The sequence below is a fragment of the Cyprinus carpio genome, chromosome A23, assembly GCF_018340385.1.
Source record: "Cyprinus carpio isolate SPL01 chromosome A23, ASM1834038v1, whole genome shotgun sequence".
Lineage (NCBI taxonomy): Eukaryota > Metazoa > Chordata > Actinopteri > Cypriniformes > Cyprinidae > Cyprinus > Cyprinus carpio.
The window spans coordinates 4,707,967-4,721,406 of record NC_056594.1 but is presented as its reverse complement, the minus strand read 5'-3'; the positions used below and the strand labels follow the sequence as shown (position 1 = coordinate 4,721,406).

The following is a 13,440-nucleotide window of genomic DNA, read 5'->3' as shown; positions in this document are numbered from 1 at the left end:
CATCATTTCCTTAATGAAAAGTTGGTAGACAAAACTTGTTGTTATGCAAACCCTTGTGAAAAAGAAATGCACTTAAGCATACTTTTAAAACAGCACTTAAATAATATACTTTGAAGGAATATACATAAGTGTGAACTGAATGTAACGTTTTCAGACCCTTAACAGCATGTTAATTGCAATTCAGTGAAAATGTATTATAGATTATATATACGTGTAGTTAACTAAAATTTAGAGTGCTTTTCTACCAGCTTAAGTAGGACTTATTGTCATACTGTGTGTATATGTAATTTCAAAAATGCTTCTGTTGTCTTTGAAATAAAGTTAAAGTGTGCTGACGAATGTATTGACAAGCACTGATAGTAAACTAAAGTATACTTTTGCTGTGCATTTAAATATATATTTTTCATATATTAATAATAATATATAATTATTAAATTATTTGACTTTAAATGTAATTTTGAATAGCAATTTGGAGGTAAAATGTGTTTTAGTATGTTTGTCAACACATCAAAATAAGCATACAGTACTTCTTTACACCACAACAAAAGATTATTAAAGTGATTATTTAAAGTAAAAATGTTCATTTGACATTATAACAAAGTTCACTTTTTAAAAGTGTACTTAAGTGTGATAAGAATCAGTCGTGAAAGTGTCTCTCTTTAAGTACACTTGAGTGGCCTTTGATTTTGATAATAATATCTGCAAGTACAGATTTAAAAAATGAACCTTTAAGATTTGAAGTACACTATAAGTGCACATTCAAGCACACTTTCACAAGGGAATGATCATGACGGTCAGATGGGAAAAAAAGGACAAAACTAAATTCTCCAGGGAAGTACATTCTGTATATACACAGTTGGACATAGTTAGTGGACCAATTAAACTAATGAGAGTGTGAAAAGTGATAACAGTTCCTGCAGTTAATGAAACGTCTCATTTAACAGATCTCATTTACTGTAATTAGTTTCATGAGCACACAAAAAGCTCTTCGCTTTCTCTCCCAAACATTGTCCGACTGTAGTGACTGATTCGGCATGACCTTTTTTGGCATTGTTCAGACATCCCCCTCAGACAGTGGAGACAGTGTACTGTTATTCCTCTCTGATGCATAATCAAGTGTGCTGCGGAGTGTCCAAACAGGATGTGCTGTCTTTAGCAGAGGAGATTCTTTCTCTGCCTTTCCTTCTCTCGCTTTCTCTCTGGTCTGAACGGCCTTAAATCTGAAGCAATGAGAATATATTACCAGAACCGTGTGGAATCTGCACCCATCGAGCAGCTTGACTGTAGTTTAACTACTTGAAAATACGAGTGGCTTGTAGCTTGCCATCTTTGTTATGGATGTTTCTGCTAGGACTGTCAGACCTTTACACAGTCATTTACCATCTATGCACATCCTCAGCATAAAAGGTCATCCAGACAGTCATGGTGGACAGTGATGTTTACAATATGCGACTATGCACCTAAAATGGAAACCTATTAAATGTTCTTTCGGAGGATTTACTGTCTGCAAGATAAGCTCCCATAAAAACAAACTGATTCATGTGGTTGTACAAGGAAAATGTAGTAAAGTAATGGCTAGTGGACAAAAATTAGCAACAATTTATTACAAATGAACAAAAAGCACAAATCCTCTTGAAATGAGCTGTTTTGCTGTCATTGCAAACTAGAGTTGGTTTGAGGTTGTACTTCAAGACACTTCACGACATGATGTCATTTTTTTGTAGACACACATATGCACAAGTTTGCAACAACATGATATCACGCTCTTGCTCTAGGCGTTTGTATGACAGACTCCCACTGACAGATTGAGAGGTCTAGCAGACTCAGTCTGACCCGCTGTTCCACCTCACTTATGTCACAGGTTCAGTCACACTTAAAAACTCTCCTGTTTGCACACTAAAGCCTTCTACACACTGCACGATTTTAGCAATCCTGTAAGATCATCGCTGGTCACACTGTGCGACATGGATCTAATAAACTTGGGTACGACATGCTTGTAGACTGTACGATGATGTATATATATATCATAATTAGAACATGCACATTGTTACAATGTGCATGTTCTAATTTAAGTGTGTTAAGAAACATTCAATGTGAATGTGAACTCTCTTTAAGTGCACACACAAACACACACACATACATAATATATATATATATATATATATATATATATATATATATATATATATATATATATATATATATATATATATATATATATATTATGTATGTGTGTGTGTTTGTGTGTGCACTTAAAGAGAGTTCACATTCACATTGAATGTTTCTTAACACACTTAAATTAGAACATGCACATTGTAACAATGTCAATTAAGGGTTTTACTTCAAAGTACATTTTAAATCATTATATTTTGATAATCTTTTGTTGTACTATAAAGAAGTACACTTATTTTGATGTGTTGACTAACATACTAAAGCGCATGTAAAGTACTCGATTATAATTTTAACTGTAGTATGTTACTTTTTATTACATTTAAATTTAAAGGAGCTGTATTAAAGATTTTGACTCTACTAAAGCATAAAAAATCCATAATATTTTTGCAGATATTTAAGAAAGTTAACATGTTTATCTGAAAAACAATGCTACAGTCAGTTATTCTCCTTTGAAAATGGTAGACCAATCACAACAGACTGGGCCATCTGACCAATCAGAGCAGAGTAGGTTCACTGAAAAAAGCAACACACAAAGACTCAATCAAAGTTCCCTTATCAAAAGCTACACTCGATGCTGCGCTCAATAGCGCTAATGAGAACATTCTTTGTTCGACCGGTTGTGAAGCGTGTGTCAAACACGCCAAGAATTGGCTTAAATAACCTCGGTAGGTGACGTCATTGATTACGTGCACCTGCACCTGCAGGTTATACACATAGACGTGAAACGGACATCATCTTCAGGTGTCCTCACTCTCTGTGGGAAGCATGTTGAAAGTAAAAAAAAAAAAAATAAAAAAAATAAGATTTTAAAAACAACTTATTTTTTTCTTGCTGATTCTATAAGAGATGCGTGAGGAGAAATCGCATGTTTATTGTTTGGAAGAAAAGCAGGCTGCTGTCGCGTTCTAGAGTGGCAGATGTGAGCACCGCGGTTCACTTCCTATCCGCGCTAGACTCTTTTCTCTCACGAGGAACGAGCTGCTTCCCACTCATTAAGATCGCGCTTTGATCTGGCTGAGGATTAAAGTACCGGGCAAAATCACCCTCTCTCATGTTCTCGCCAGATCGGAAGGTTCTCGCGCCCACCTCCGAAGCGTGCCCAGGCACTTCTTCTGATTGGGCAGAGGCTGCTGTAGCTCTTGCTTCTGTTTGTAATGGATATTGAGAGTGCTCTCTCCTAGCTCTCCTCTCGCGATTATAAGCACATGAGGAGTTACTAGGTGGTGACTCGTGTAGTGACCAGATAAAAGCCTTAAAATGAGGTTTTGTACATATTGATTTCCTAGGTGAGAGAGACGCTAGCAGGCTATCTCTCCCCTATAGGAGCAACATCGGTTATAAAAAAAAAAATAAATAAAAATGAATTAAATAAAAATATATATAAAATATATATACAAAGACAGCAATTGCTCCCTGCCAAGCTATGTAGCAACATCTACACTTGGATGGAACGCATTTTCATGCTGTGGGTCAGACTAGTGCTGCCCTGCACACCACGGGTTCTGCAGGCACATCAGGCTGATCTTCTTAAAGATCTGAGCACCAGAAGGAGACTTTTAATACGTTTCTCACTCGCTGTGCTCAAGTGTCGGGGCTGTCAAAAAAAAAAAAAAAAAAAACAGTCCTGTCTCGACCCGATCCGGCTCCTCTGGGGCAGGAGGCTCAAAGAAAGAGTGTGGGCGAGTTGTGCGCCCCCTCCTCGTAGACTTGGGGAGATGGAGCTGGACCAAAGTATGGTCATTAGCACAAGGGCCTTAAGCTGTGCCCAGGACAGATGGAAGGGCCATGGACCAACAAGTGTAGGGCTCCTTCCTGGCACACTTAGGGGATCACTGAACAACCTCCAACCACCACCGGTGTTTCGGAGGGCAGTGGCCTCCAATGAATTGTTACATGCTCTGTTGTCTCCTGCCACGTACCAGGACACCAGACATCTAACACCCCCCCCCCCCCCCAACAAACAAAGTGTCAAAATTAGTACCCTTTCCGGAGAAGCTGGCAGCGTGGAAGCTACTGCCAAATATCTCCCCATGAGTGGAAAGGACCGTAACGAAAGGTTACAGGATTCAGTTTGCATATCGTCCTCCGTGTTTCAACGGCGTGGTCTCCACTTCTGTGAAACCGGAACGTGCATATCTGTTGACACAGGAATTGCAGACTTGGTTGGTCGAAGGGGCCATAGAATGTGTTCCCCTGCCAGACAGAGAGTCAGGCTATTACAGTCGGTATTTCTTGATTCCCAAGAAAGACGGGGGGCTGCGTCCAATCTCAGATCTTCGCGGGTTGAACCGCTGCCTCAGAACATACAAGTTCAACAGGCTGACAATCAAGATGATTGTTTCTCAGATCCAATCGGAGGATTGGTTTGTGACAATTGATCTAAAGGACACGCACTTTCATATAAAAATATTGCCACAACTCAGGAGGTTCCTGAGGTTCGCTTTCAGGGGGCGAAGCTTACCAGTATCAGGTTCTTCCTTCGGCCTAGCCTTGTCATCCCGCACTTACACAAAATCCATGGATGTACTTCTGGCTCCTCTACGACTCCAGAGCATCCACATTTTAAATTATATAAATGACTGGCTGATTCTGACTCAGTCTCAAGAGCTTGCGCTTTGACATCAGGATGTCGTCCTAGCTCATCTCGAATCTCTGGGGTTGAGACTCAATGCCAAGAAAAGCGTTCTCTCTCCTGCTCAGAGGACAACGTATTTGGGGATGGTATGGGATCCGATCACAATGCGGGCACAGCTGTCTCCTGCACGTGTCGAATCCATTCTAACCACCCTAAAGAACATCAAGCTAGGCCAGAAAGTCACTGTTCATCACTTTCAGAAAAGTTTTAGGTCTCATGGCAGCTGCATCCACGGTGATACATTTGGGCCTCCTGCACATGAGATTGTTTCAGTTGTGGCTCAGAGCCAGGGGATTTCATCCTAGGGCCAATCCTCAGAGACAGATAAGGGTTACGTGCCAGGGGCTTTGTACCCTATCTATATGGTTCAGACCCCGGTTTCTGACTTTGGGTCCCACTCTAGGCATGTGTTGTAGTCACAACATGCTAATGACAGACACTTCCCTCATGGGCTGGGGAGCAGTCTTAGATGGCCGTCCAGCCCAGGGGATCTGGAGAGGTCATCTTCTCGAATTGGCACATCAATTGCCTCGAAATAAAGACTGTATTTCTGGCCCTGAAATACTTCCTCCAGTAGTTAAGAGGTTACCATGTCCTAGTGCGGGTGGACAACACATCTGTAGTCTCTTACATAGATCGCCAGGGCAGACTGCGGTAGCGCCGCTTGAATGAGTTAGCGCAGCAGGTTCTGCTTTGAGCACAGGACAAGTTCCTGTCCCTCAGGGCGATTTACATTCCTGGGCATATGAATGTGGGAGCACACTTGCTGTCCGGACAAGCTGTGAAACACGGGGAATGGAAACTCCACCCCAAAGTAGTCAGTCAATCTGGGAAAGCTTTTAAGTAGCAAAGGTGGACCTCTTTACGTCACAGCAGATGGCACTATGTCCCCTCTACTTCTCTCAGACTCATCCAGCTTCCCTGGGTCTGGATGCGATGGCCTATACGTGGCCCAGACTGCGTCTTTACGCCTTTCCTCCGATTGCTCTGCTCCCGGGAGTCCTAGCCAAGGTCCGTCGACAGGGGTCTTGCCTCTTACTGATAGCGCCCCGTTGGCTGACCAGAGTCTGGTTCTCAGATCTAATATCCCTCCTCGACGGCTCGCCGTGGGCGATTCCGATCAGGACAGATCTTCTCTCTCAGGCGCAGGGGACAGTATTTCATCCCCGGCCCAAGCTCTGGAACCTTCACGTCTGGACCCTGAGGGGGACCAACTAAGAGATGCTGGCCTTTCAGCAAATGTAATATAAACTATTCTAAGTGCTAGGGCTCCCTCCACTAGAAGAACTTATGCCCTCAGATGGCGTGTTTTTGAGGGCTGGTGCATGACACACCATGTAGACCCAGCTCACTGCCAAATTGTTTCAGTACCGGAGTTCCTGCATTTCAGTTGCAAGAGAAATAGCGGGGTTTCTGTGGGCGAGCACCAGCTAGTCGGTCCCTTCATTCGTTAGCCATAGCGGTTCGAAGGATTTAGCCATAGTGCTCGAAGGGCTGGCTGGCACCCCTTTCGAACCATTAGAATCAGCGCCTGACAGGCTTCTGACTCTAAAGATGTTTTTTCTTATGGCCATTACCTCTCTAAAGAGAATTGGGGATTTACAGGCTTTGTCAGTCCTGCCTTCCTGCTTAGATTTTGCCCCTGGACGAGTCAAAGTTATTTTGCATCCTCACCCTAATTGTCCTCCGAAGGTTCCTTTCTCGACCATACATCCGGTCATTCTCAAAGCCTTCTGTCCTCCGCCATTCATGACAGCGGAGCAGGAAAGACTTCACTTACTGTGTCCAGTACATGCTCTTCAATTTACGTCCACCGCACTAGCCAGTGGCGTAAGTCAGAGCAACTTTTCACATGCCATGGGGGCCGCAACCAGGGGGCAGCTGCCACCAGGCAAACAATTTCACATTGGGTGAGGGAAGCTATTGCCCTAGCCTACGAGGCGCATGGTCAAACTTCCCTTCTAGGATTTAGGGCCCATTCAACCAGGGGGGTTGCATCTTCAATGGCTTTAGCAAGAGGCACGCGCTTGCAACAAGTGTGTGATGCGGCAGGTTGGTCCTCTCCGCACACATTTGTCAGATTCTATAGCTTGGATGTCCATGCTACTCCGGGCTCGCATGTCCTTGAGTCGACATCCCAGAGTCATGTCTGAGACCTCTTCGATGTTGTGCGCACACACTACACAACCCTGGGGGTCCAGACACTTACAGTGCGGCGGCGTTGATAGTGTAGCTTTTGATAAGGGACGTCTCGGGTTACTTGACTGTAACCCTGTTCCCTGAAAAAGCGGGAACGAGATGCTGCGCCTCAATGCCGCACTGTCAACGTGCCTGGACGTCTCTTCAGACAAAGGGGTAACCTGAGGATGTGTCCGTTTCATGTCTATTTATAACCTGCAGGTGCACGTAACCAATGACGTCACCTACCAAGGTTATTTAAGCCAATTCTTGGCGTGTTTGACACACATGCTTCACAACCGGTCGAACAAAGAATGTTCTCATTAGCGCTACTGAGCGCAGCATCTCGCACCAGATTCTTCACCAAAAATTTTTAAACACAAATAAAGAAAAAAGAACTGCTTCAAACTAATTGTTTCAGGACCGTTTGGAAATGAGGTGATATTAAATGCATTTTTTTGGAGAGAAAAATGCGTGCATATAAACATATGCACATATTGTAGGAGACTCCCAAAACAATATTAGGAACCTTAAAAATGGCATAATAGGGGCACTTTAAAATAATATTTTAATTTACAATAAATGTTTGTCAGTGCATTCATTTAGCAGTACATTTTAACTATATTTCAAAGATTAATTATGAGTGTCCGAAACACAAGTGTCCGAAAACATTACATTAATTTTGCACATAATGTAAATATATTATTTAAAGCATACTATTTTTGTAAGCACTCTTTTTGTGTATTTCTGTTTCACTGGGGTGCATTCGGGGCTGTGATTTGCATAATCATGTGCTTTTGTGTGTATATATATATATATATATATATATATACATACTAACACACACACACACACACACAGTAATTTCACAATAAATGAATACTTATTAAAGGCTTCTGTGTTATACACGCAACACATGGGTTTTTGGCTAGGTTTAAAACAAGAAAAAGAGCACCTTTAGATAAACGAGGCAACATAAAGGCCTATGCACTTTTATTGAAGCAGAAAAACAAAGTTCATTAAGAACTGTGCGATTGCTTGTAATAAAGATTTAAATGCAAAAGGCACGAGAGTCGACTGTTTCTGTCAGCGGTGCTTTAATTTTAAATATTTGCGATATCCCAACAAGAAAAGTAGGCTGATTGTTGTGTTTAAATGTTTTGCCGCTTGCTTGAGCAGCTTATTATACAAACCTAGAAGTCAAATGAGAATAATACGTTGTTTATATTTATTAAGTTTAAACTAATGTCTATGGTTATGAAAGACTGTTACTGTTCTGTGATAAGAGTCACAAGATTTTTTTTTTTTTACATGGTTTGAAATATAGAATAATGAACAAATGTTGTGTTTGTGGACTAAACAGCCATGGATCAGTAGCGGACTGCAAACGCGTCCTGTGTGAAAGCACAATGAGTCCGTGCTGCTTCTGCACCACACACGTAACGCACACGGACTGCATACACACTGCAGACGGAGTATGTGTGAAACAGGCGTGAGTCTTGTCAAGGTTTTTTTTGGGAAGCTTGGTAATTTCACAGTAGGCATACACACAGGTTCGAAGACTCGTTCTCGCCCCCTACAGTGCAATTCTTCTAGGTATACATCCGCGCTAAACTATCACAGTGAAAGTCATCATAGCTTGCGTAGTATAGACCCAGCTCCCAACCCAACTTTGAGAATAGATTAACGGCGATATTTCTTTTATCGCCCGATAAGAGTCTCACGTTAACGCAGCACGTTAATGCCGATAACGGCCCACCACTAATATATATATATATATATATATATATATAATATATATATATATATATATATATATATATATATATTATATATATATATATATATGGTATATCAAATAATATCATGGTACATTCTTGGTACTTTATTTTGTTAATGTAATGTGGTTATCTTCTTTCTATGTTAAATGACAACTTCTTCTTCTTCTTTTTTTTTTTTTCTAGCAAGACCGGGCCTCAAGGTAAGCTGGTCTATTCCTTGTCTAAAAACATTATTTCTTCTTCTGCTTCTGTTTACTGGTAAATAAATGCATAAAAACTGGTATGATCAACACTCACTTAGTGACTGATGTTATAAGCAGGTCAGACTCTAGTGGTGTGGAGCCTGCGTCAGACAGACTGTCAGCTCGGACCAGCACATACACACGCAGAGAGAACAGACTCGCCTCTCTGAGCAAAACTGAGGACGACTCGGCCAGCAAGGACTATAAGAAGGTCAGGATAACTTTGATTAATAAAACACTCATTGCACATTCATTATATTAGATATTATTATACCTCAATCCTCAGATACTATACCCAGAGACATGGGTATTTTATGACATGGACAATGCGTATATGCAAACCTAGTAAAATCAAAATACAGTAGTATATATCTGAATACCAATATGTTTATCCAGTGCAGACCATTAGCAGTCGTCTGTTGACCAGCGACAGGAAAGCAGCTCCCAGTGGAGATGCAAAATTAGTCCGATGAATTTGACCCTTGTTTGTTTGACTTTATCAGCTGTATGAGGATGCACTGACTGAGAATGAGAAGCTGAAGTCTCGACTGGAGGACAGCAAACAGGAGCTCACCAAAATCCGCTCACAGCTTGACAGAGTCACACAGGTTAGAGGACATTCCCAGTAGATGAGGAGAGAGATTTTCTGTGGCCTGAATCATCACCATTATCCGCCAAGAGGAGGGACCTGTATTAAAAACAATAGCACTGCCCAGCTCTCTGAATCCAATCAGGCTCCCAAAGGTCTGGCCTTTGGTGTAGCTCACAGCATCTGTATGGAATTATAATCTGTGAAAAGCCAATAATATATCTAGATACTGGTCCAGCAGTAATTGCTTATTACAACATTCAGCTTTTATTTTTTTATTTTTTAACATATTTTGCTTTGAATATGACTTTACAGTGTTATTTGATCTTTTTACAGTTTTCTATGTGCATTTATTCTCTGTTGCTCATTAATCTTTCCGTGAATATTTTTCAGAAGCAGGACAGAATGTCAGAGAGGTCCACTGTATTTGAATCAGAAAAAAGGGTATATGTAATCATTATATAATCATTATTGACACTTACTGAGAAATTTCAGTGTGTTTCTCGTCAATGCTGGCTAAGATCTTGAACTGATATTCATCCTCATAGTACCTCAATAACCCATGTTTCCAAACGGTTTTCAATTTTAATTTAATTTAATTTAATTGCTAAATTTGGATAAATATAAAAATATGAATTATTTAAATAAAATATATAAATATAAAAATGTATTAATAATAAAATTCAAATAATTATGTTTTATAGATTATAGATCGTAATGGTATTATTATTATAATAATTTTATTCATGTGATTGTGTAGGAAAAAGAAGCATTGGAGAAGAGGGTTTCGGACATGGAAGAAGAATTCAAGGTAAAAAGAAAATGTTCATTAAATGTGGTTTTGCCGTGTTATCTTAACCTGAGTTGGGCAGACTTTTGAAAGCATGTTCAAAGATGCTAACTAGGACAGTTTGATTGAATTAACTGTTGAAAATGTTAGATCACTTATATTAAGATTTTAACAGCTAGTGTAACTACCATGCCTGTTTTGACCCATGTTAGCCAATCTCAGACACCACAATGCTCGCTACTAGCCCTCACCAAAGTCATGGCCACTACTCTTGGCTCTGTAGCATCTCACAGCTGCAGTAGTACACGGTGACCTAGTTGCAGCTACGCAAGGGCCGGACTGAATCCAGCACAGAGACACGGCATGGCTTTTGTTCAGCATTCCAGCAGTAATTGCACATAGCTGGCATTTTGATGGGCCAAGAAGAACATGGTGCCAAATATCTGAAAGGCCAAATCAATGTGAGGCAGATGAGATATCTGCGGCTGTTGTAGTCTGCCAGGCTCAGTCAGATAATTGATCCATGTTGCAATTGAGGTAACAAGGTTTCTGGGGTGTTTTGTATCAGATTAGTTCAAAGTTGATTAGATTCAGGCAAGATATGCGGATGCCATTACTATTTATATTACAAATATGCAAACAGCTGTAGCTTCAGAATACCATGGAGGGGAATAAAATACTCTTAAAAAATAAAGGTTCCAAGAGGGGGTTTCACAATGATGGTGCAATAGAAGAACCATTTTGGTTTCCCAAGGAACCTTTAAGTGGACAGTTCTTTAAGGGAAAGTTCACCCAAAAATGAAAATTTGCTGTTAATTTACCTACCCTCAGGCCATCCAAAATGTAGGTGAATTTATTTATTTATTTATTTTTCAGTAGAACTGTAAAGAAGATTTAGCTGAAACCGTGGTCCTTGGTGATTCATAAGATGCAAGTTAATGGCTACTGTCACTTTGAGAGGCAAAAAAGCATAACAGGCAACACAAAATGAATACCTGTGGCTCCTGACAATATATATTGAGGTCCTATAAAGTGAAACCATCAGTCTGTGAAAGAAACCAAACATTATTTATATTTAAGATTATTACCTGTAATCCAGAGCCTCAGGCTAGAGTCTAGAGTGATGTCTGGTTCACAAACGAATCATTCTTTTGAACTGGTTCTTTTTAGTGCAGGTAACCAAATCGGACTGAAGCATCTGAAACAGTTTGCGGCTCGAGCAGCACATATATACAAGTTACTAAATCAAAACTCACTGTCGGACGTCCCTGACAGTCACTCTGACTCGAAATGAGCTAAAATATGTTATATGATCCTATGATGCTGGTTTTCGCCAACTCCAGTAACAAGCAATCACTGAACTGAAAAACAGTTCCAACTCAGACCTCTCTGTAAAATTGAAATCAAAATTTCAAATGTTCACTAAAACAAACTGTCCACAAGAACCAGTTTGCATAAAATAATCTTGTTTCCCTTTTTATCTGAGGCTCTGGCTTACAGGTAATAATGTTGTAAATAATGCTCAGATTCTTGCTCAGTCTGATTGTTTCACTTCATAAGATCTCACTATATCATCAAGAGCCACGGGTATTCATGTTGCTTGATTAGAAACTCAAAGTGACGGTAGCCATTGACTTGCATTTTATGAATCATTAAGCACCACAGTTTAAGATAAAAATCTTCTTTACTGCTCTACTCAAAAAAAATAAATAAAATAAAATAAAATCTATTGCATCTTGGATGGCCTGAAGAACCTTTTAAAAATCTAACGAACCTTTGTTGACTATAAAGAACTTTTTTTGCAATGTTTCATAAATGTTAAAGATTCTTGATGGAAAACCATTAAATAAGCTTTATTTTTAGTAGTATATATTTATGAAGCTTTTCAAACACTGATTGGCAGGTCCAGCAGACTGTCACTTCATTGAGCTTATGAACATGAGAAATGGGGAGCACTTGTGTTTGTTTGATCAGTGATGTTACTGTTGCCCCAGCAGACGCCCTCAGTGAGGTTTCGCTACCAGCCCTGAGTTCATCCTCAGATGGACTGGGTGAAAGAGGGGCAGATGGTGAGTGGTTTTGCCCCACGCGTGGTTGCCTGCTCACACACACCAAAACACACCCATTACAACACGGAATGGGTCATGTAGATCACTCTTAGTCACAGATTTGTATCCTTACTCTCTTTTTTCTGTAATGCTCTCAAAATAACTCTTACTGTAATTCCCCAACAGCAGGCTTACTGTCCTATGAAGACAATAGTGAGCACTGTATAAAAACTGTGACTCATTGTGGCCAAATAATATAAATCCCAGAATGCATTGCAATGATCCAAATGGCTGAGTCAAACATAATCTTGATCGTAAATGCTGTGTTCATGTTATGATTACCCTAATTACTAGATGATCCAGGACGTCCTACTATGAGCTGTTCATATCCTCAGACTTGCAATTATGCGTCTCTGTGGCAACACTATTAACACCAAAATGAATCTGTGTAATTTGAGTAGTCAATAGACAAAATCACAATGGAGTGCTGCAGGGATGACACATTTTTGTATGCCAAAACCTGGAAATTAGTGTGAATTTTAACACTTTTGGTTCCATCATCCCAAAGTCAATGGGAATTTAAAATAGGTCTTTCATTAAATGCCTGAAATAAGTTCTGTGGTTCACACAAGCTCTAGATATTTTCGCATTTTATTCTGCGACGTAAAATATAACAGAAATATCCCCAAAATTTGTATGTTAGCAAGTGGCTAAATAAGACAGCCTACGTTTAGCTTTTGATTTCTGGTGATTGTGTTCAGGTATCAAAATTCGTAAATGATGAATAAAATGTGTAAGAATCATAAAACTCCAAAAATAATCCAAAAAACCAAAGCCAGAGGAAAAATCTTATTGTTTGTCAGGAAAATCAGGGTGATACGAACTTATCGGTTTGTGTAAAAATATGCCATCATTACAGCACCCTATGCAACAAGTAACAGTTGTTATGCAAATGCCCTATTAATGAACTTATAGTTTTTTTAGAAGTTAATTAGAAGCAAAATG

General features: G+C 40.0%; 1 protein-coding gene across 5 annotated transcripts in view; it reads left to right on the top strand.

The window, feature by feature from the left end:
• LOC109079045 (protein phosphatase 1 regulatory subunit 12B-like) overlaps positions 1-13,440 on the top strand; it is a 30,048-nt gene that overhangs the window by 11,257 nt on the left and 5,351 nt on the right. For 2 of the 5 annotated variants that reach the window (XM_042712709.1, XM_042712711.1), the window contains exons 2-6: positions 8,950-8,966; positions 9,084-9,219; positions 9,512-9,616; positions 9,991-10,041; positions 10,358-10,408. In XM_042712709.1, coding sequence (XP_042568643.1) covers positions 8,950-8,966; positions 9,084-9,219; positions 9,512-9,616; positions 9,991-10,041; positions 10,358-10,408 — 360 coding nt within the window. Of the gene's footprint in view, positions 1-8,949; positions 8,967-9,083; positions 9,220-9,511; positions 9,617-9,990; positions 10,042-10,357; positions 10,409-12,381; positions 12,457-13,440 lie in introns of all 5 variants that reach the window. The other 3 variants (XM_042712714.1, XM_042712712.1, XM_042712710.1) reach the window with 3 other exon arrangements.